This window comes from Diplotaxodon limnothrissa, linkage group LG5 (genome assembly GCF_057381915.1).
Source record: "Diplotaxodon limnothrissa isolate DT_005_m linkage group LG5, D_limnothrissa_male_GT1.1, whole genome shotgun sequence".
In the NCBI taxonomy this organism is placed as follows: Eukaryota; Metazoa; Chordata; class Actinopteri; order Cichliformes; family Cichlidae; genus Diplotaxodon; species Diplotaxodon limnothrissa.
In genome coordinates, this window is record NC_140600.1 from 11,456,874 (window position 1) to 11,479,914 (window position 23,041).

Sequence of the window (23,041 nt, forward strand, 5' to 3'; positions counted from 1 at the left end):
TGTTACTTAGATGCTCCAAGTCTCTATGTCAAAGTATAAGGAGGGAGCTCTGTTTAACAAAACCCAAGTAGATACACCGTAATTAAGAGTGCTAATCTCCACCACATTCACCGTGGAAGCTAGTCACTAGTCCAGAAGGTCATTCAATATTGTTATTTAGATTTCCCCACTAATGAAAACTTCCGCGGTGTACCGTCACACATTAGCTGTGAACACAGACGACTCCAGCAGCATATGAACCGAAACTGTAAAGCAAGGCGGGCTGTCAGGTAGAAAATATAGTCCCCAAAGCAATTCAGCTGTGTGTGTTGACAATGAACACATGCTAACAGCGGCACAAACTTCACGTAAACGTTTCCAAACACAAAAGAGTTCACTCGTGAGCAGAGCTGAGTGTTAACAGCTAGGGTATTGCACCCCAGCGAATCAGAGCCTTGGTCTCGTAAACTTTGTAGCTAGTGGATAAAGGAAACGCCAAAAAATACAAAAACCAACAAGAATGGATAGTTATCAAGCCAAGCTCGACGTTCATTGTGATACCACTTATAGGTTAGGAGCTAATAATATTACAGCAAATATCCCATAAACAGACACTGGTAAGGTGGTTCGTTTTATCACGGTAGCGTAAAAAAGCACAGCCTGCTCGGAAAGCGAAGCTACACCAACTGCCTCTGTAACGGCCGTGTGCTTTCAAACAAACACCAGAGCCAGTGTTCAAAACTTGCGTATAACTGAATCATAAACCAACTGCAGAAAACTCACCGGCTTCGACGCTTTCATTGAGTACACCAGTTTGTTTTACGCCTCTAGAAACTCTCCGCCATCTTCGGCAAGACCGTGTTTGTTTAAATGGGAAGCACTCCCAGATCGGAGGGAGCCAGCTTGTAGCAGGTCGACTGGACTTCTGGGTAATGTAGTTTTCCCCATTTATAGGTCGCATCAAAGTGTTTGGCGCGTCCTGAAAATGAACTACACGTTCCTTTAATACCCTTAGGTAATATGAGCAGCAGACACAGATATTATTAGTGGATGTAAATTTTCAATTATACACTACATGTAGTGTTAATGGCATAAAGCAGCTTCATACAAACTACTTAGCCCTCCATATCTATAGAGTATCCGTTTTTAATGTTGCTCATTTCTTATTCCTCTTAATTAATCAACATAACACTGATAGCCATTTTGAATTTATTTAAGTTAGGAATTATATATTACTAATAATACAATGTCAGTAAAATTCAGCATAATTGCATGCAATAGGGCCTGAATTATAAACATCAACTAACTAACTGTAAATATTAATCTGAGTTTTTATATACTATGTACTGTGAAATCTTATCTAACACCATTCATTGCAGCACACATCTAGTATCTTGTAGTTATATCAGTTGCAAAGTGACTGTCAGTCATATCGATAGCATGTACAGCCTGGTATCACACAGACTAATGGCATACTGTCATTTTTTTTTTAAATAACCATGGAATCTCTGTGGCCCTTAAGCTGTACCACAGATGATAAAAAATTAAATAAATAATCTCCTCAGTGTTCTCTCCGGCACACCAGTTCAGAATTTTTACAAGTTAAGAAGGGGCGTGGGTAAAAGATGGAGAGAAAACAGCAGGATGAGGGCGAGGGGAGCGAACAAGCAAAAGTATTAAATATGCAGTTAGATCCTTACTTGATCTTTCCTGTCGGAACACTTTACTTTTGGATGTAACAAAAAAAAAGTGAAAGGCTGGTCACATATTATCTTTACAGCTAATTGCTTAGATGACACAAACTGCTGCAGCACTTGCAGCCACCCCTGCACTCTGATTTATCTATTTGCTGTGAAGACGGTAAGTATTGCCTGAGGGGTGTCATACATGATCATGAGGCCATTTTGACCCATGATGCACCACAGAGTGCCACAGGAAGTCATTCCTGTCTGTCAGACTTTACAACTCCTGCTCATGTCTCCAGGACTTTTTTCACAAGTAATATCTTGTTTATCTTGTACACATGTACAGTATATTTTTATATATACTATATACTATAATATAGAGAGTTTACATTTTATTTGTTACATATTTATATTTTAATTGAGTGTCTGCAACATTTTAATGTCCCCCCTGGGATGAATAAAGTATCATTGTAACATGAGCATATAAAGACTTATGGATTGAACCACACCCATGAGTGCTTTTCATGGAGAGAAAAAAAGTGCCTTTTTGTTGTTCGTTTCTTTTGGTTTGTTTGTTGGCCTATAGAGAGCCTCAGTTGCATTCCATGAAGAGCCAAAGAGGGGCCCAGTGGCCCTCTGTCTGTACCCCTTCCCCCACTAAACATGGAAAACTGACCGCTGCCCCCAGTACAAGACACTTTATCCCCTCCCCCTCCCCTTACCACTTTGAAAGGACAGGAGATAGCAGTTTGAAAGGACAGGAGATAGCCCCACAATCATTAATGTATTCAGACCGGTTTACCTGCAAACAGCTAACCACATGCCTTTCTTTGCCCCGCACCCATTCCCATCCCCCCATTCTCAACACTACGTATGACCACAAAGGACAAAAACACGATCACTGCACATTCCACGTTTCTGTGTTTGAAAGAACGATTTTAAGTTATACCGTTTATTAAAGCTGTAGTGTGATTTTTAGTGCAAAGATGCAGGGGAAAAAAGAGACTTTACTTTTGGTTTGCTGCATTTCAGCCATTAGACAAATCAAATTATCAGTTAAACGTGAAAACATCTACATTTAGACACATGAATAAGATATTAATAAAATTAAATATATTTAAGTCACCCGGGCATTGTCAGGAATTTTTCTGAGGTAGGCTAATCACTTCTTTGGGTAAGCAGTGGGTAAAGCAAAATTATTAGAAGGGCAATTCACGTAAATGTCTTCCTGAAAAACAAGAAATGAACCTGGTAAAACAAAACAAAACATGCGCAGTGACAGGGAGATTTATTTTACCCGCAGAACTGATGTGCTGAGAGAGGAAAATAAATCTAAATCAGGAGCACCGGAAAAATCTAACTAGGGCGCCATCTTGGGGCCTGCCAGGCTAGTTACTAGCTCTCCAGCTCCACTCAAATACGAAGGTCACAGGGCGGAGTCTACAGTGTGGACACCTAACCGTACGGCTTGAATAGACAAGTATGGCACAAGTATATTAAAGTTTATATGTCAGACTTTTCCGACTTCTTTTCCGACCATAAAATGGTTGGAAATGAGTTATGCGGTAACAACTATAGCTAACTATCAAGCTAATCATTGAGCTGTTTTTATTTGGCTAGAGAGGTGTTGTGGGAACAGTTCCCTTATCATTTGATATTAGGAAACATGATATTTATTTTTCTTCATATACCCGACACACAGTTTTTTATTAACATGAATTAGAAACGTTTGGTAGGTAGCAACCAACAGGCTACATACACGAAAGGAGTCTTAATTTTCAATTTTCTCATTATCATACCTAAAACCTTTATTATATGTTGAGACAGTTTCGCAGAAGGACCTCTAAAGTCTGATTCTACACAGTTATATGTGTAGTCATAGTTTATTTTACAGGTTTCTATGTCAACTTCCTATTTAATCATGTATCATAGATTACATACACCCGGTACTTTTCTAGCTAGCAGTTACTGGTTTAAGGGGTATTTAGTGATTTGAGATACAGACGAAGAGAAGAATTTGGGCAGTTTTTTTTCCCTTGTTTTTCTTCTTTTGACCCCCAGAGTCTTTAGCACGCTCTTCTGGCAATGTTTAACTTTTTTCAGTAAGTTTACATCGTTATTTTCCGAGTTCATCTCGCGAAGGTAATAAATAACAACTACAATATCATTGCCATTATTATACACCGTGCACCATCTAACATTCATTTCCTTCATTTGGCAGCATATGTGTCTGAATCAACAGAAAAAAGCTATCATTTGGACTAGAAGATTAATTCAGATAAATTTGTTAATTTTTGACGTCCAGTGAATTTATGGGCTACTGAGTGGCATGCTGTGATAACGTTTTACCACTAGAGGTCAGTGTTGTCTTACTTCCTGTAGAAGAGAGGCCACAAACGTCTGAGGAAATGAGCCAGGTGGTGCTCAAAAGACAAACCTTTTACGTTTTCAGAAATATACAACAGTAATTGCACTCTGGCTTTTTTGAATAATCATTTCCTCACAGAGGAACAATAATGAGCTTTCCTTTCTTTAGCATATTACTCCATGCCAAGATGTATGCCTGGAATTTAGAATAGAAAACAGGAGCGGTGGGTAGTTTATTATCTGCAGTTTATTGTTCTGTAGATGGCTTTGCGTCACCAATGCCAATTTTATTTTGGCAGTGAGCACTGAGCTATGAGTCTATATATCTTTGCTAAACAAGCCAGCTCCGTGGGCTCTTTGTTTGAAGAATATTAATGACTCAGTTATAAAGAGTAAAGTGTTTTCATGAATGAGAAAGTTAAGGGTGTAAATTTCAGATAATACCTCTGTGGTCCATCGCACTGCATTTTATTTATTTTCAAAGAGACAAACACGTAGTTTTCACAGGAAGAGGTACTCCCTTGCTCTTTCTATAGGAATTAAGAGGATAAGTAGCCGTCACATACTGCTAATCAAATGGACTTGATTAACTGATGAGGTGTGACTACCTCTGTGGAAGTTTTTTTTTTTTTTGCAGTTTGCTGGTCTGGGGCATTCAGGTGTGTGTTAACACAGTGCTAAGGAAGAAAGACATCAGCAGTGATCTTAGAGAAGTAATTGCTGCTCCTCATTTCCATTTCCGAACAACATGAAGTCAGTCATTCTACAGTGAGACAGATTATTCAACAGTGGAAAACATTAAAGACAGCTGCCAATCTTCCCAGCAAGCTCACCCCAAGGTCAGCCTATACAATGCTCAGAGAAACTGCAAAAAAGCCAGGAGCTACAATTTGGACTACAGACATGTAGGGTAGCTTTACAGTTAGCATGTTAAATGTTTATAACGTCAAATTTTCATAACACTACAATTAGAGAAAGAAAATAGAAAACGACAAGTATGGCTTATTTGGAAGAGTTGCCAGGAGAAAACCTCTTCACTCAAAAAGAACATTTACAGGGCCGCTTAGCTTTGCAAAGCAGCATCAGAGTAAATTACAAGACCTCTGGAACAATGTCCTTTGAACAGATGAGATCAAAGTGGAGATGTTTGACCAAAACCAAACACAGGATATCAGCACAAACACCCCCATACCAACTGTCAAGCATGGTCGTGGAGGGGTAATTATTTGAGCTTGCTTTGCCATAGTGAAAGCTTTCATGAAACTGCATCATGCAGCTGAACAATGATCCTAAACACACAAATCCACAACAGAATGCCTGAAAAAGAAAAGAATTGAGGTGTTCTTGTGGTTCAACCAGACATCAGCCTGACTGAAACACTGTGCCAGGGCCTAAGAGAGCTGTGCATAAAGAAATACTCGCAAACCTCAATGAACTTATGCAGGATTATAAAGAAGAGTGGTTCAAAATCGCTCCTCAGTGACAGGAAAGACTGAAAAAAGGTTATACAGAAAATTGGTCAAAATTAGGCAACTTTAAATTTTTGCTTTATAGGTTTCACTTAATGCTAGAAGTGAAAATAAAGCTTAATGTAAAAAAGAAACACGTGTGAACCCTTTACAATGAAATATAAAGTAACATACAGATTCTTATACTCTTATTGAATTATACTGCATGGTTGAAAGTGATAACAGAAACTGAACCACTGCAACCACATTGTTAACAACAAACAACAGCAGTTCAAAGGCCCAGGTATGACTGAAACACATGACTGTAATTTGGTGTTCAGACTGAACCTTTACAGGTCAAACACACAGAGTGCATTTCATGTCGTGTCTGCCTACCCACTGGCTTTTATTTACATAGCAGTTTCTTTATCTTTCCCATGATGTCAGCTTACTTTGAGGGTGGAAACTTGTGAGACAAATTCCTTTCTAACACCACACGGGCCTGTTTATTATGCATGTGACTGCTGACTGCTGTTCGTAGCTGTACTGAAGAGCTCCTTTATAGCAAGTTGTCTGCAGGCTTCTTGTTATGTGTGGGTTGTCAGTGGCTGATTATTTTGATCTGGGCCTAGAGATCCCTGCTAGCTCTGAGTACTGCATTTCAGCTTGCCTGTGCTAAACAAAAGACAAGCAGCCAGGAAATACACCAGCCAATCAGCAGCTGCCTTATATGCTGACAGCACATGGAGCCAGTCCTAGCGTAGCTTTTATCTGAACAGTTGAGTCGGACAGCTTGGAGAGCCGTGGCTGTGCTCTGAGCAGGGTGAGGGCTGACAGGGCTGTCCTCCATGTTTTAATAAGCATTGACATATCACACAGAGTATTTAGCCATGCATCCACAGAGGTAAGCCTTATTTTCATCTTTTTCCACATATACTACTTTGTCTATGAGGCACCAGATCTGTGCCTGAGTAATAATATAGGTTTGTCTGACAGAATGGGGGAGGGGAAGCATATTTGTCACTCACAGCACAGGAGTGGAGCCTGGAAGGAGAGCAATGCATGGTATAGTATAACAGACAGCCTCTGCTAGCTGGTTGGCTCTGTGAATATGCATAGTAGAGGGCCATAGGTCACATCCAAGGTCATTGTATGGTCTGACTAAGAAAACCTGCTTCCTTTTGTAAAGTTCAAAAGAGAAGTGACGTTCTGTGACTGTCCCTGGCCTTTGACAGGCCCAGTGAGAGAAACCAGGCAGGATGGGAGAGCAGTTCAGAGAGGAGATCCCAGAGGAATTAACAGATGGTAAACTGACAGCACAGCAAGTTTAATTTAGACCTCGAACAAGAATGAGAGCAAGGCAGCAGGGTACTCTTGTTAATTGTTTGCCAGACTAACACGGCAGGGAAGAACAGACTGTAAATGATAAAACTGTATTTTCATCCGGAACCCAGTTCACCCCAGAAAGGGGAATGCAACCTCCCCCAAAAAACAAACAAACATGCTGTTAAAAAGCCTGTGAGCTGATCATCATTATTATAAAAATACAAATTATTTATTGAGTAAATATGCTGTAGCTGCTTATTTATCACGAGCTTGGAAAAACTGCCTGAGCTTAATGGTGTGCACTGCCTCCCAGTGTTGTTCTCTGCTGCTGAGTGTCAGCCATTTTAGAGAGCTTCCCCTTTCTGTCCCTCTGCTCCAAGCACACTGAGTATTTGTATGTAAGACAGAAGGAAAGAAGGGAAGGACTTCCTCTCAAAAGGCTCTGCACAGAAACCTCATCTCATCCAGAGAAGCTTTTGCAGCCTTTTTGAAGTCGACCAGGTTAGATTGAATTCTGTTTATGCATAATGGTGTTGGTGTTTTGTGTGCATGGAGAAGATACACATTTTAAATTCAGTCAATGATTGTGTCATTTTTCTGTCGGTTTAGCAACATTATTTATATACCATGTAATATTATTGACAATGATTATAATGGACAGAGCAAGTCAAATGTAACCAGTGGGGTTATGGCCTGGATATAATATGGTGTTTATAAATGTGCTTGACCAGGGTTCAGGAACGATTTGTAAGGACTGAAACAACAAAGTCAACACTCAGTTTGCTGTGAATGGTGTCTGGTAATGTGTTTAATCCCCCCCAATTCCACTACGCTTTTTTTCAGGATTTGTACAGATACACTCACACCTACACATACAGCCTTTTTAGTTTGGTTTGTGCCTTTACAGAGTCCTTCCTCGCATGTTTAAATAGATATAACATGTTTTAAGGTATGGTTTTCCCACAGAAAACTGGTCATTTGCTTAGTAATTCTTAGTGACTTCTGTGCCTCGCTCATCACGCTTTCCTTTTTTACCAGGAGTATCCAAGAACGGTTTCCTAGTGTCAAACGTTTAAGCGTGTATCTGTTTTATCTCGTAGTCTGTATTTATGTTTTATGAGAACTGTGTTTGAATTGTGTATGCTATTTGTATCCATGTCTTTGAGGTACTTGATGTAAGGAAATAAATATATTTGGCTTAAAAAAATGAATACCTCTGCTTTAACGGTCAGCTTACGTCACACTGTGTGCTCAGATTTTCAGGCTGACAGTAGATGGAGGAAGGAGGCTATGCAGTCCATAGTGTGTAAAAGGCCTGTGACATTTTTCAGCCTCATCTTTGTGTCCACCTTTAGGGCCCTTGCTATATATCAGCATGCCGGGGCACATCATAAGCTGCATGTGGTCCTGTGCAGCAGATCTGACTGGTGCCGTGTGTACGTGCTATGTGTGCAGTGTGCACATTGGCCAAAGAGAGAGAGCGTGAGGAAAAAAGAGAGAGAGAGAGAGAGAGTCTTCAAAATGGACGCCATACACATATACTGGCTGAGAGCACAGAGAGAAGGAATCTGATCCCCTCCTTGTCAAGCCCGTAGGGCTGCATCTTACATGTCTGATAAAAGGAACAGAGCCAGAGTATGACTGGATGGAGTTTTAAGGCAGTGAGGGACTTGGTTTTCACGACTGTTTTTGTGACAGCGAGGATCAGTCCTCTCTGCATTGCAGCATTGTGGTTGAGGAGAGCGGGGAGAAGAGAGCCTGTGTGGCACACCGAGCTGAGCACCCAATCAGGCACCTCCGTGTGGTGCTTGAGCCAATCGGCAGCTCGCAGCTGAGGTTAAAGATTGTCAATTGCAGGAGAGAGCAGCAGGGAGAGAAGGCCTTCTGGGAAACCTGGACCCATCTTTTCCCTCATCCCCCAACGTCCTCAATTGATAAAGATAAAGATTAAAGAATAGGCTGAAGAATCTGTATGTGAGTAAGGAAAAAAGGTATGCCGTTCATTTCCTACATTGAGGCATGATTGTTATGGCAGTGGTGGGTGTGGAAGGGGATGTGTCAGAAGGTTACAGGGTTACAATGTGCTGAACTGAACGTGCTGTGGTCTCTGATTTATAAAGGGATTTTGTCAGGATAGACAGCAGTGAGTTCCCTCCTGTCTCTCTTTCCCTTTGTGTGTTGTTGTATTTCCTGGCCTGGACAGGACATGATGGTGCAGGGGTAAACTGTCTAAGGCTGTCCAGAAAGGCTGGATGAGGAGGCCAGTAAAGCAGTTTCACTGCACTCTTATTTTTGTCTGTAGATGTGCTGTATTTCTGGATGTCATTTCATCTTACTGTAGGGATTGAGGAGGTTGAAGGGTGTGGGGGTTGGGGAACAAGATAATCGAAATGGAAGCAGTATTCTAGCTGGATGAAAACAATACATTTAAAAGGTGTTTTTGTGAAGTGTAAGGGAAATAAATATGGAAAAAACCTGGTTCATCTGAGCACAGAGGCCACTGCATCTGCTGTGGCGTCAGAGAAAACCGTAATAACAAAAGAAACGACAACAGAGCACCTGTAAACCAAGGTGACTCAGATGAGAAAAAACCTGTTGGTTTGAGAGCACATTTTGGATTGCATTTGAATGTTCTTTTTCTCCAACAGAACTGTGGATGTGATTGTGCTTTCCACTACGATGCGCTGGCTGGTATTGGCTCGATTAATGAATATGACTTTTTGTTTAGACTATTTACATGCTGTTAACTTGTTGGATGTCAGAAAACGCAGACATTTCTTTCCTGTGTTTTCATATTTACTATTTATTAGGTCAGTAGAGAAAAGTGTCTAATACTAATAAATGGAGAATGGCAGCACACATTGTACTCATGTTGTCTCAGTATTGGTTAATTTTAACTTTCCTTGAGATCAAGATGTGGCCTTTGTTCTGAGCTGCTGGTATATTGGTTTGCTCTCTCATTTTGAGTCTTCTAGCTGCAAAACATTCACATAAATTGTTAGGACTATTACCAGTGGAGCATTTGTTTTCAGGTTTTGTAGTGTTGTGCTGTTGAAGTTTTGCTTACTCTGTCTTTTAAAGTCAATCTCACCTTTTTTACCTTTGAAAATCAAAGGAATTATTTCTTGACATGACATAGACTTACTGCTGGATATCATTCACATCAAGTCTTTGAAACCTGCAATACTTTAGCTCAGCTCCTTTCTTGAAATACTGAGACACTTCTTCTCGCCTATGTGACCCAACTCTCACCAGAAACCTGTTGTCATTTTTTCTCTAAAAGAACTTTTCTTCACATGATAGGAGGTGATCCAGAAAGTTATAGAATAAGGTTAAGAAAACCTGACCACTTGCATACCTACTAATGAACCTCACAACTGGAAGTCATTAATAAGAGAGGTTATTTTGTATTCAGCAGTGAGCTTTATTAATTCTGGTCCTTTTTCTTACGTGCAATTTGGTTCAATCGTAATTACACTAAGAAAGTAACGTTCCTCATACACCATGCGGTGTCTTTTCCCCTTTTCCGAAACATTTAGAAAAATAACAATATGACACATTTTCAGCTGACTGTTACATTTGACTGCACTACACATTTGAATACCTGTGGCAATGTTATTTTCAGTTTGGAAGAAGAAGAAGAGGGAAAAACAGAAGAACAGGCTGTAACAGAAGAAATGGAGATCTCAACACGGTCCAAAGGTAAAAATAAAGTATGCAAGGTATTCAGATGGTAAGGCTCTCTTTCTCCACCTGCAGCGTTTCTAAACTTTTTATGTGTAAAGTGATTTTGGTTTGGTTTATTACTATGAATTAGACGAGCTAACTCACAGTTCACCTGTGGCAACCCCTTGCAAGTAAGATTACATCTGAAAGAAGCTATTTTAGTGGCGCCACTCAGTTGTGTGAGTTCAAGAAAAGATGGTTGTCATTTCTGATACTTTTTCCTGCTTTTAGAATCAATATGTCTGTTTGATCTCTGATTATTGTCTGCAGTTTCAGAGGCTGGTTCAACAGAAAGGGTGGCACCAAAAAGAAAGATGCCCAGTCCTTCTCAGTCATCCAACGGTCACTCCTCTGCTGAGACCTCACCGTGCCCAGTGAAAAAGAAGAAGAAACCAGGTGCTGTTAGCAGCAGCAAAGACCAGGTACCAGTCAGTTCACAGCTGAGGATTTTTTTTTTTTATAAATAAACTATATTTATAATAATAACACAGCAACAACTAGTTGATCATATTTTATGGCTGCACGATTTTGCATAAAATGAGAATCACGATTTTTTGGCTTAGAATTGAGATCACGATTCTCTCACGATTTTCTTTTCCAGTATAAATATTTATTGCACTTATTAACTGCACATCAACTTCGTAACAGTTGAGACTGAACATAAAAACAATAAATAAACATAAAAACAACAAATGTCTCACGTTTTGTTGTTGCCGCAAAATGTTGTACTGCTTGAAATTCCGTCTCCACCGTTGCTCGACGCTGCGTGTATAGAGCAGGTAGTGCAACAATAGAAAAATAGTTGCGGGACGGCACTGTGTAGCGTTTGTCTAGGGTGTTGATCATTTTCCTAAATCCCTCGTTTTGCACAGTGTTGATGGGAGCCATATCTTTGGTCAGGTGATAAGTGATAGCCTCCGTAATTTCTTTGTGCCTGCGAGAGTTCGACGGGTCTAGGGGAAGCGCTGTATAAGGTTCCCGTTATTGATGTTTGGGTGGTTGACCGGAACGGATTTTCTCCTGTCACTTTCTCGTCATCCCTGTCGTGCTCTCCGTTGTTTTTTCCCTGCCAATTTTAGCTTCACACGGCACAGCTTCTGTATCACGTGGTATAAGGCTCCGCCCTTGTCATATGTTGAGCAGGAAAAGTGAGCGCTTGTTTTCATGCAGAGTACGTCCCGGATCAAAATGCGGTACAATCGTCGTCTTTTTTTTTTTTTTTTTTTAAATCGTTGTCATTTGGAAATGAGATCGCACATAAGTATGAATCGAGATCGCGATTTTCTAACGATTAATCGTGCAGCCCTAAGTAAAATTGATAAAAAATATCAACAGTCCAAACTTTTTAAAGATACATTTATATAGTTAAAAGAAAATATATTTTGCTCTTATGTATTATCTTAATTAAAGGCTCATTTTTCACAGATAATTACAAAAATATTTTGTTTCTTATCTAGTGGCACTGATAATGTAAAAGGGTTTTAGGGGGTTTTGTTCAAATTTGTAATAATAGATGATCCAAAATATTTAGGAGAGAATCACATGTTACTAGAAAATATCAGCACTTCACTCTTTTGAATTTTTGCTTTTCAATATATGGGATTAAATATCCTGCACTAGCCTATATAGATATTGTATCATTACCAATCACTGGTGATTTTGCCAAAAGGTGTATTCAAGATGCCAGATTTATTTACTGCAAAGAGCAGTGGATATTGTCCCTTCTGAATGTGAAAGGCATGGACAAATCAGGCTACAGTATTCATGAAGTTTAAGTCAACTCAGACTTCAATAAGTTACACAATTTTAATAGCACAAGATAATTCTTTTGTGATGTATTGTATCGTTGGGAAGTTTCTGATAGGGCTTATATAAGATTTAGAGGCCATGTCCAATATTTTTTATGTTTGTCTGTTAGTTTTGACCTGATTAATACTGTTAATGCCTGAGTATTATGTGAAAATGAAGTCTGTGCAGCTGTAATTTTAACAAATGCTTTTATAGTTGCCAGTATTTCAGTAAAATTCCCTACAATCTGTACTATAATAATTACATGATTACTTGTGGCTTATGATTTAGCTTGCATTGCCATGTGAACGCTTTGCTTGCTTTCTGCTCAAAGCAAATCACAAATTTACATTAAGATAAGATAAGATAAGATAAGACTTTATTGATCCCACAACGGGGAAGTTTTTGTGTCACCTCAGCTCAGGTACAGATATCAGAAGGAAATACAAAAATACAAATAAGTACAATCAGTGAAAAAAAGTAAGATAATACACTATATACAATGGCAGCATACACAGTATGTGATTATGGATATGGTTGGAAATATGGAAGACATAAACTATATAGCTTGACATAACTATTGTACCACTACTATTCCTATTTATAGACATGTACACACACACATGTACACACTAAATATACATATGTATACATATATACCTGCACATGTCCATACACATGGAAGGTCCATTATGCATGAAGTGGTGACCGTGGATGTTCACAGTGTCCAGTGACTTATGACATCGTGATTGAGGAGTTATAGAGTCTAACTGCTGTTGGGATGAATGATCTGCGAAAGCGCTCCTTCCTGCAGTGAGGGTGTTTCAATCTCTGACTAAAGGAGCTGCTCAACCCACTCACATACTCATGCAGTGGGTGATGTGGGTTGTTCATGATGGATGTCAGCTTTACTAACATCCTCCTCTCGCCAACCACCTCTACAGACTCCAGGGGACATCCCAGCACGGAGCTAGACCTCCGCACCAGTTTGTCAATCCTGTTCCTGTCCCTGTCCGTGCATCCACTCCCCCAGCAGGCCACTGCATAGGAAAGGGCAGATGCTACCACAGTGTCATAGAATGTCCTTAACAGAGTCCTGCAGACTCCGAAGGACCTCAGTCTCCTCAGCAGGTGGAGTCGACTCTGACCCTTCTTATACAGGACGTCTGTATTTGTAGTCCAGTCCAGTTTATTGTTGAGGTGAACACCCAGGTACTTATAAGAGTCCACTATCTCAATGTCTTTCCCTTGGATGTTCACCGGTGTTGTAGGGGGTGACTTCCTCCTGAAGTCTATGATCATCTCCTTTGTCTTGCCGGTGTTGATTTGGAGTACATTGGTCTCAGACCAGCCAACAAAGTCACTGACGACCCCCCTGTATTCCTGATCATTCCCGTCTGATACGCATCCAATGATGGCTTCTGTATATGGCAATCGTTATAACAGAAGTCTGAAGTGTAAAGGCTGAACAGGAAAGGTGAGAGAACCGTGCCCTGTGGTGCCCCCGTGCTGCAGATTACCACCTCGGACACACAGTCATGGAGCCTCACATACTGTTGTCTGTTGGTAAGGTAGTCGATGGTCCATGTAGTCAGCTGTTTGCCTACTCCGGCTCCCTCCAGCTTTCCTCTCAGTAGTGCAGGTTGGTTGGTGTTGAGAGCACTGGAGAAGTCAAAAAACATGATCCTCACAGTGCTCCCCGCCTGCTCTAGGTGAGAGAGGGATCGGTGTAACAGGTAGATGACAGCGTTATCCACCCCAATTCCAGAACGGTAGGCGAACATCACTGAGCCCACCAGTGGCCGAAGGTGGTGCAGGATGAGCCTTTCCATGGTCTTCATCAGATGAGAAGTCAAGGCAACAGGCCTGAAGTGGTTGGGCTCCCTGGGTTGTGCGATTTTTGGCACAGGAACCACACAGGAAGTCTTTCACAGTTCAGGAACCCTCTCCAAGCTCAGGCTCAGGTTGAAGATGTACAGGGCCACCTGACAGAGCTGGTCTGCACAGTCCCTGAGCAGTCTGGAGCAGATTCCATCCGGACCTGCTGCCTTCCTTGCCTTCGTCCTCTTGAGCTGATTTCTCAGCTGTGAAGTAGATGTGAGGCTGGGCTGGAATGGAGGGTGGGGCTGGCTCTGTTGTGGGTAGATGTGTGGATAGGGTTGAAGCAGGGTTGTGGTGAGAGGAGAGCTCAGGTGACAATGGCATTGCACCCGGGGGGCGGCAACTGGAGGAGGGTTAATGGAACCTGGGGGGTGGGAGAGGTGATAAGTGGGCCATTGTCAAATCTGTTAAAAACAGATTCAAGTTGTTAGCCCACCCCCGGCCAGCAGACACTGTGGCTCCTCCATTGTCCTGGAAGTGGCCAGAGATTTGTTTCATGTTCCTCCAGACTTCTCTGATGTTTTTCTGTTGGAGTTGGTTTTCCGTCTTCCTCCTGAAGCACTCCTTGCCTTCTCGGATCTTGTATTTAAGATCCTTTTGGACTTTCTTAAGTCCCTCCTTGTCTCCCGACCAGAAAGCCCTCTTCTTCTTGTTCAGCAGGGCCTTCAGTTGTGGGGAGACCCACGGTTTATTGTTTGAGAAACACTGTATTTTCTTGGTAAGGCACAGTGTTCTCAACACAGAAATTAAAGTAGTCCGTGATGCAGTGGGTGAGGGCGTCGATGTCCTCACCGTGAGGCTTGCAGAGTTCCTGCCAGTCTGTGCATTCAAAACAGTCTCTTAGGGCCTCAGTGCGTTCCTCAGACCACACCCTTATCACTTTCTTCGTGGGGGAGTTCCTCTTCACCATAGGAGTGTAAGTGGGGTGGAGAAGGACCAGGTTGTGGTCTGAGTGGCCAAGCAGGATGAGGGGTGATGCACTGTTAGCCTGCTTTGTGTTGGCAAACAATAGATCCAGGGTTTTGCTGTCCCTTGTATGGCAGTCAACATACTGGGAGAAGTTAGGGAGAGTGACAGATAGTGAGGCATGATTGAAGTCCCCAGAGTGCCCAGAGATAATATGATTGCATTAGATAAATGATTGGTGGTAAATCACATTGCCCATTATGTTGTCCTTTGTAAATAATTAGTTATCCCCTCAACCTTGATTCCCATCAAGATTGTCCACACTGTTTTCCCCTTTTATGTTATAAAACACAGACTGAAATCACGGAATGAAGCTACATTACCTAGAATAACTGGACTTGTAATTCTTTTATGGTAGATTCATAAAACAGCAGTCAGTGTGTAAGAGAGTCAGTCTGTGTTTTGGATGGTAACTTCTGTGTGCTTTTTGTCAATGCTTTGCATGTCTGCTTGGCTTCTCTAATCTCTGGCCTGATTTTGATCTCCCCCAACTTTGTGTTTCTTTTGCCTGCATTCCAGTCAGAACTAAGACATGGTCCCTTTTACTATGTGAAGCAGCCAGCACTCACCACAGACCCTGTTGATGTTGTACCGCAGGACGGCAGGAATGACTTCTACTGCTGGTTGTGCCACCGCGAGGGCCAGGTGCTCTGCTGTGAGCTCTGCCCCAGGGTGTACCACGCCAAGTGTCTCAAACTACCAGCCGAGCCCGAGGGCGACTGGTTCTGTCCGGAGTGTGAGGTACTCACTCAGGAATGTGATAAATATATTAGTGTTGTAAAGCGTAGGTTAATCCTGTACTTATATTGGCTTAATAAAATAAGACCAACCAGTAAGTATGGATTGTAGATGACAAAGATAGGTTGTCAGGCTTTCGTATGCTCAGTGCAGATATAACAAAAGTGTTTGTTTTCTCCTGGTGTCTTTTAGAAAATAACAGTTGCCGAGTGTATAGAGACTCAAAGCAAAGCCATGATGATGCTTACTATAGATCAGCTGTCTTACCTGCTAAAGTTTGCCCTGCAGAAGATGAAACAACCAGGTGTAAGTATTCTGTTACCCCTGTGTTTCCAGAAATTCGTGCTGCTAAAAAGTTTGAAGGCACAAATTTCTTTTTCATGTGTATGTTCACATGCAGTATATCACTGGGATTTTGGCATCTCCTCTTTGCTGACCAGTGGTGATTTTTAGACACCTTTTGCAGCCAAACGATAACTGTACTACCATCTGTCATATCAGATAATCTGCACATCCTGAGGTGCAACCTCCTCACAAACAGTCCAGCATGGTATAATATTGATTTGCATGTGCTAATAATTTCTAATAACACAACTAACAATCATTTGATAATGATGGGCCTGACATGGCTGGAAACCATGAAAGTAAATATCCTAGCTGGTGGTGAGGATACAGCTGCCCCTCTCACTCTCTTTCAGGATCATCCCCGCTTGTCATCTCGCTCCCCCCATGCAGCTTCCACGCAGAGAAAGACTTATAATTGGGTAATCAATTACACCACTAACAAGACCCCGTCATGATTTCTTCCTCCACTAGTATTCCTCCTTCTGTTTGAAGCGGCTTTTAGAACTTTTAGTAGTAGCATGGTGGTAGCATGTTGGTTTGTGGCAGAGGGGACAGGTGTTGAAAAATAAGATTTAGGTTAAGGTGTAATAAATATTGAAAAAAAGCTAAGGTTTAGTTGAGTTTATTTAGCTTCACTCTCTTCTCTGTTTACATAATCCTAGACTGAACCATTCCAGAAACCCGTGTCTCTTGAACAGCATCCTGATTATGCAGAGTATATATTTCATCCTATGGATCTCTGCACACTTGAGAAGGTAATACGTTGAGCAGTCGCGACGATTGGATAGTGTAAATGTGGAAAAGTTGAATCATTTGACATTTGAACATCATTTCTTTTTGTCACCACAGAATGTCAAAAAGAAAATGTATGGCTGCACAGAGGCCTTTTTGGCGGATGCAAAATGGATCTTGCACAATTGTATTATATACAACGGAGGTATGCTCCTCGATGTGTGAGCTGTATTACACTTATCTACAGTTATGGTATAATGAGTATAGTAATGCACACGATGCATGACTGTGTTAATAGCAGATAATTACACTTTCCTCAGATTAGCTGATATTAATGTGTTATTAGAGTGCATTTCCAGATGAGGACAATTAACAGTAATTCTGTCTTATATAAAATAACCGTATAACTAAAAGATTTAAAAGTTTTTACCTAATTGCATGTCCTTATTTCAGGCAACCACAAACTTACAACTACAGCTAAGGTGATAGTAAAAATCTGTGAACATGAGGTAAATATTACTTTACTTTTCATTATGGGTAACACTATGACATCTGAAACTTAATTTAGCCATCTTTAAATGCACATTTATTTGTTTCATTTTGTTTTCAGATGAATGAGATTGAAGTTTGCCCTGAGTGTTATTTATCTGCGTGCCAAAAGAGAGACAACTGGTTCTGTGAGCCTTGTGTAAGCTGAGTTACCTGAAGTTTCTGCTGATCATGCTATCAGAACCTTCTCAAATGTACAAATCTTTAGAGTACAACTCTGTAGTTCCAGTGTTTTACTGTATGTCTGCAGAGTAACCCGCACCCTCTAGTGTGGGCCAAACTGAAAGGGTTTCCATTCTGGCCTGCTAAAGCTCTGCGGGACAAAGATGGGCAGGTGGATGCTCGCTTCTTTGGGCAGCACGACAGGTATCAGTGCTTTGCTCTTCAGTTTCTTGGGCTTGGTGGCATATTACAGTCTTTGTGTTAAAACGAGAGACATATTATTGATCTTCTTCTTTCAGGGCCTGGGTTCCTTTAAACAATTGTTACCTCATGTCCAAGGAAATTCCTTTTTCTGTAAAGAAGACCAAAAGCATTTTCAACAGTGCCATGCAAGAGATGGAGGTCTATGTGGAGAATATGAGAAAGAAGTTTGGAGTGTTTAATTACGCCCCCTTCAGGACGCCGTACACGCCGGACAATAATTTTCAGATGCTCCTGGATCCTTCTAACCCCTCGTCAGGTCCCATCAAACCTGAGAAGCAAGAAAAGATCAAGCTGAGTTTTGATATGACCGCATCGCCTAAAATTGCATTGACCAGGACCTTGTTACCTGGGGCTGGGGTGGGAGGAAGCGCAGCAGGACGCCGGCTCCCTCTCACTGACATGCCTCGCTCACCCATGAGCACCAACTCCTCTGCTCATACAGGTTCAGATGGGGAACAAGAAACAACCGACAAGTCCCAGACAAAAGCATCAAACAGCCAGTTCAGTACAGGAGAGGAGTCCATGGACTGCACAGGTGTGTGAGTGCCACTCCAAGTCCTCCCCTGTATCAACTATGAGCAGTATGTTGCTAGCAGATGTGGTTATTCATATATTTATCAACTACTAAACCTGTAGTCACCTTTAAAATGAAATCAGTATATCTGCTGATATAAAGCAACTGTGATAACATCATTTAAAAACATATATATGTAATAAGCATTGCATATATCTGTCTGCTTATATCTGCATTGTGTAGACAGTAGACCTTGTTTCAAAACAAATATCTATCGACAGTCTCACCAGCTCATCCTCGACCTGGTGGTGCAGGTGGTTCCTTGGACAGCCCCAAATCATTACCCTCTCAAGCTCCTGGCATCCCCAAGCAGGAGAAGACACCACAGACAGGAAGTATTCTGAACCTTAATCTAGGTGAATCCTTTATGTCTTTGTAACAAAAACTACAACACACAATAATGTGTTTAAAAATGTCTCCCTCTATTTTAAAAGCCACTTCTACTGCACACACTATGACTGTCAAATCATAAAACCTTTCCTTATTGCTCATGTACATATGCACATTCTCTAGATCGAAGTAAAGCAGATATGGACCTAAAGGAGCTGAGTGAAACAGTTCAGCAGAAACAAGGAGCCACACCTGTCCTCACATCTCCAAAAAGACAAATCAAGAGCCGTTTCCAGCTGAACTTAGACAAAACCATTGAGAGTTGCAAGGCTCAGTTGGGTTAGTAGAGATACTACTGAGGCCAGTTTTGTAATTCCTTTGTGTTGATAATTTGTTACCAGTGCCATAATTGAAATATTAATTGGGTTTTGTTTGTTTTTGTCATTTTGGGACCTTCTTCATAGATATGTCCCAGGACACAGTTTATTGTGATGTGACAGCCTCTTTCATTGCTTTGTAGGTATTGGTGAGATCTCTGTGGATGTGTACAAAGGTGTTGAACACAGTGACTCAGAAGAGACTGATAAATCTGACTCCAGTGACAGTGAGTATGGCAGCGATGAGGAGCAGAAGACCAAGAATGAACAAGACACAGCACCCAGTGAGGAGCCCCAGAAGGAACCCACCAAAACTAATGTCAAAGACCAACCTTCCCCCAGCAATGAAGAGGAGGGTAGAGCTGATTTACTTGTAGCAACTGAATCAGCAGCTGGCGAAGCCAGTGTGACGGTGTCTGACGCTCAAACTAAAGAGAAAACGAGCAGTGAAGTAGAAAAAGAGAGCCCAGAGAAAAGCAAAGCACCTCAAGAATCACCTGTTCCCAGAGAAAAGTCTCAGGTGAAACAAGAGACAAAGCAGACTGTGCCAGTGGAGGACTCTGACTCAGAGAGGGAACTGGTTATTGATCTTGGAGAGGAGCAAGGTGGCAAGGAAAGGAAAAGGAGAAGAAAAGACAGCGCTACTGTTAAAGATTCAACTACTGGTAAAGTTGAAGGTGACAGTTATACTTTCTCTGTGTGTCTGACTAGAAATCGTCTAACACTTCATGTTATAGTCCTTATTTTGTTTAAACCTTATCAACTTTGTATGGGCAAAATTGGCAAATAAGATATGATTTTTCCTGTAGGTAAAGCTTCTGTAACGTCAACGCCCCCATCTCAAAACAGCACGGCACCTTCCACACCCTCTAGTGTTTCCATGCAGTCCCCTGTGGCCATTCCTGTCACTGTGGTCTCCTTCACTGCTCCTTCTCCTGCAACCATCAGCCTCGCGTCTGCATCCAGTGCCACTGCAACACCCCCCCCTTCCACTTCCACCTCGACCACACCGGCTTTGAAGAAACAGCGCCCTCTGCTGCCTAGAGAGACAGTGCCAGTGGTACAGAGGGCTGTAGTGTGGAATCCCACAGCTAAATTTCAGACCTCCTCTCAGAAATGGCACATGCAGAAGGTGCAACGTCAGCAGCAAAACCAGCAACCTGTGGCAACCACACAAATGCAGGCGTCATCTCCCAGGCAAGGCCAGACGCAAGTGCTAACCCAGACCCAGGCAGCTGCAAACGGCTCTACAGCAGTCTCCTCCTCTTCACAAAGCACACGCTATCAGACCAGACAGGCGGTGAAAGGTAAAAAACAAGCTTCACGGTATGCTAAACTAAGTATGACCTAAAACTGTGTGACTCAATACAAGTCAAGATTCCTTCATGTAAGAGTGGTTAGACAACGTACAGACCTAAAGAGCAAAATGAATTAGAATATTACAATTTCATGGCTACAGTGAAAATGTTCTACTTGCATGTTTCGCCATGTGAATAATAGTGTTTCTTATTCCAGCTGTTCAACAAAAAGACACCCTACTCAGCACGTCCACTTCAGCTGTCACGCTGGTTTCCAGTAGCCCAGCTTCCGTTGCCATGATGGCAGCGTCGAGTTTAGGCACGGCTGCTGCACCTTCACCAGTGGCAACAGACCTGTATATCCCAACTGCCTCGGCAGATGTGGCGGCAGACATTGCCAAGTACACAAATAAAGTTAGTGCATATTTTCTTAGACAAGCAATTTGTTTTATGTTTTCACTGGAAACACTGCTGGTGTAGTAAAAATACACAAGATACATTAGCACTGGGTAACTTTAAAACTACATATTAGTGACAGAACAACCTTTGTGTTATTAGTCTGGGTGAGAGGCAAAGTATATCATTTTTAATGACACATCCTCATAAAATTGTCTTCTTTCTTTCAGATAATGGATGCAATTAAAGGTACAATGAGTGAAATCTACAACGACCTTTCAAAAAATCCTTCAGGGAATACAGTAGCAGAGGTAGGTGGTTGCTCTCGGTTGCATATAGACTGAAAACGATTCAGCTCATTTCCTTATCCTCGTATGCCTTTATCTTTTTCTTTTTTTTTTTTTACAGATAAGAAGACTGAGGATTGAAATAGAGAAATTACAGTGGTTGCATCAGCAAGAGTTGTCCGAAATGAAGCACAATCTTGGTGTGAACTTTATCAGTCAACGTATCCGTGCAGTCTTTTTTTCCCCTCACACTGTACAATTAGTTCTACCCGTGTTTGGTCACGCTTGTGTTCTTCAATGTAGAGCTTACGATGGCAGAGATGCGGCAAAGTCTGGAGCAGGAGAGGGAGAGGTTGGTGAGCGAGGTGAAGAAACAGATGGAGCTGGAGAAGCAGCAGGCAGTGGATGAGACAAAGAAGAAACAGTGGTGTGCTAACTGCAGGAAAGAGGCAATCTTCTACTGCTGCTGGAATACCAGCTACTGTGATTACCCCTGTCAGCAAGCCCACTGGCCAGAACACATGAAGTCTTGCACTCAGTCAGGTAACAGCGCATGTCGTCACTAACATGCTGAGGATCATATTGACAAAAACAAAGACTGTATTTTCTTATGCTCTCCATTTGCATGCCTGTATAACCACCATTCATTTCTTACGGTAGTTGTAATTAGTTTGGGCTGTTTTTTGTTTTATTTGTAGCCACGGCTCCACAGCAGGAACCTGAGGCCGAGCCTACAGCAGACCTCCCAAATAAAGGTTTAGGGCAGACTAGCGGTGGCCCAAACCCTCTCAGAGACACACCAGCCTCTGCGTCATCCTCGGACAAAGACTGTGACATGGAAAAGAGCACTGACAGTGTTGCCGTCACTTTGTCATAACCACGCTTACCATACTTGAAAATGTAAATGTAAATTTTTTTCCTCCCACTACAATAATATGTCCATGTAATTCTGTTCAACAGCCTTTTCCAAATTGAAAGTGAAAAAAAATCAATTTATTTTTTATTTATATTATTTGTTTGCCTTTCGGACGTCACATGGTTCCCCCACTGCAGAGTGGTGTAAAACACGACTGGCAGCAGAGTGCGGCAGTTTAAAAAATAGCTTACAGTGTATGTTCTTGCACTCTCTTGCTGGTCTTTATAGGCAGCTGCCAGTATAAAGAGCTTAAGAGCATGCTTGAGTGTCATAAAACATATCAGTGGTATATTGGACAACAGTTAAACCATTTATGACTACAGAAATGTAACCCGTGTTAATGAACCACCTCAGTTGTAGATTAGAGGACTGCTGACAGAAGTGTCTGTAAATGACTTATTTTGTATTTTGTGTTAATTTATTTGTTATTCTATTGTTGTCTGTTGTATACTGCAAAGAAAGTAACAAATACACATTTTAAACAAGCTGTTTTATATGATTACAAAAACAGTCTTACATTTGATCTTTTAGTTGTCTCTAAAGTTGAGGGGAACCTTAGGGTTTGGTTGAATGTAAATGTTATAAGACTGTACTAACAATGAAACAGCTGCGGCACATTTTAAGATTTGAACATTTCCATAATCTGCATCAAATGCCCCCAAGTAGACGTTTATGGGCCTATCAAAAACAGATTTTTGAGAGGTCGGAATTGTACATTTCTGTGTAAATTGTGACAAAAACAGTAAAGTAAAAAAGTAACATAGAAAGAGTTGTGACTGAAGTAAATTTTAAATATCAGCTCATAATAATAAGAGCTCATTTGGCAAACATTCACATGTTGGGACAAATATCAAGTAAATAGCTGAATTAGACTTATTTAAATCCACTAAGTTTAGGACAAATCACA

The 23,041-nt window shown here is 41.4% G+C and overlaps 2 protein-coding genes across 2 annotated transcripts in view; one reads left to right on the top strand and one right to left on the bottom strand.

The window, feature by feature from the left end:
- The window catches only part of ncoa3 (nuclear receptor coactivator 3), a 37,944-nt gene extending 37,108 nt beyond the window's left edge, over positions 1 to 836 (bottom strand). Inside the window, exon 1 of the mRNA XM_085353047.1 lies at positions 763 to 836. The gene's annotated coding sequence lies outside the window, so the exon portion shown is untranslated. The remainder of the gene's footprint in view (positions 1 to 762) is intronic.
- A 5,456-nt stretch (positions 837 to 6,292) lies between these two features.
- zmynd8 (zinc finger, MYND-type containing 8) lies at positions 6,293 to 22,500 on the top strand. Its single transcript, XM_085353833.1, has 21 exons — positions 6,293 to 6,383; positions 10,431 to 10,507; positions 10,802 to 10,953; positions 15,686 to 15,907; positions 16,097 to 16,210; positions 16,603 to 16,668; positions 16,912 to 17,004; positions 17,099 to 17,186; positions 17,435 to 17,490; positions 17,592 to 17,669; positions 17,781 to 17,896; positions 17,992 to 18,491; positions 18,752 to 18,886; positions 19,044 to 19,199; positions 19,381 to 19,914; positions 20,047 to 20,544; positions 20,753 to 20,949; positions 21,162 to 21,242; positions 21,340 to 21,418; positions 21,522 to 21,761; positions 21,917 to 22,500. The coding sequence occupies exons 1-21, from the start codon at positions 6,370 to 6,372 to the stop codon at positions 22,093 to 22,095; spliced, it is 3,675 nt and encodes a 1,224-aa protein (XP_085209959.1). The 5' UTR covers positions 6,293 to 6,369; the 3' UTR covers positions 22,096 to 22,500.
- Positions 22,501 to 23,041: the final 541 nt, after the last annotated feature.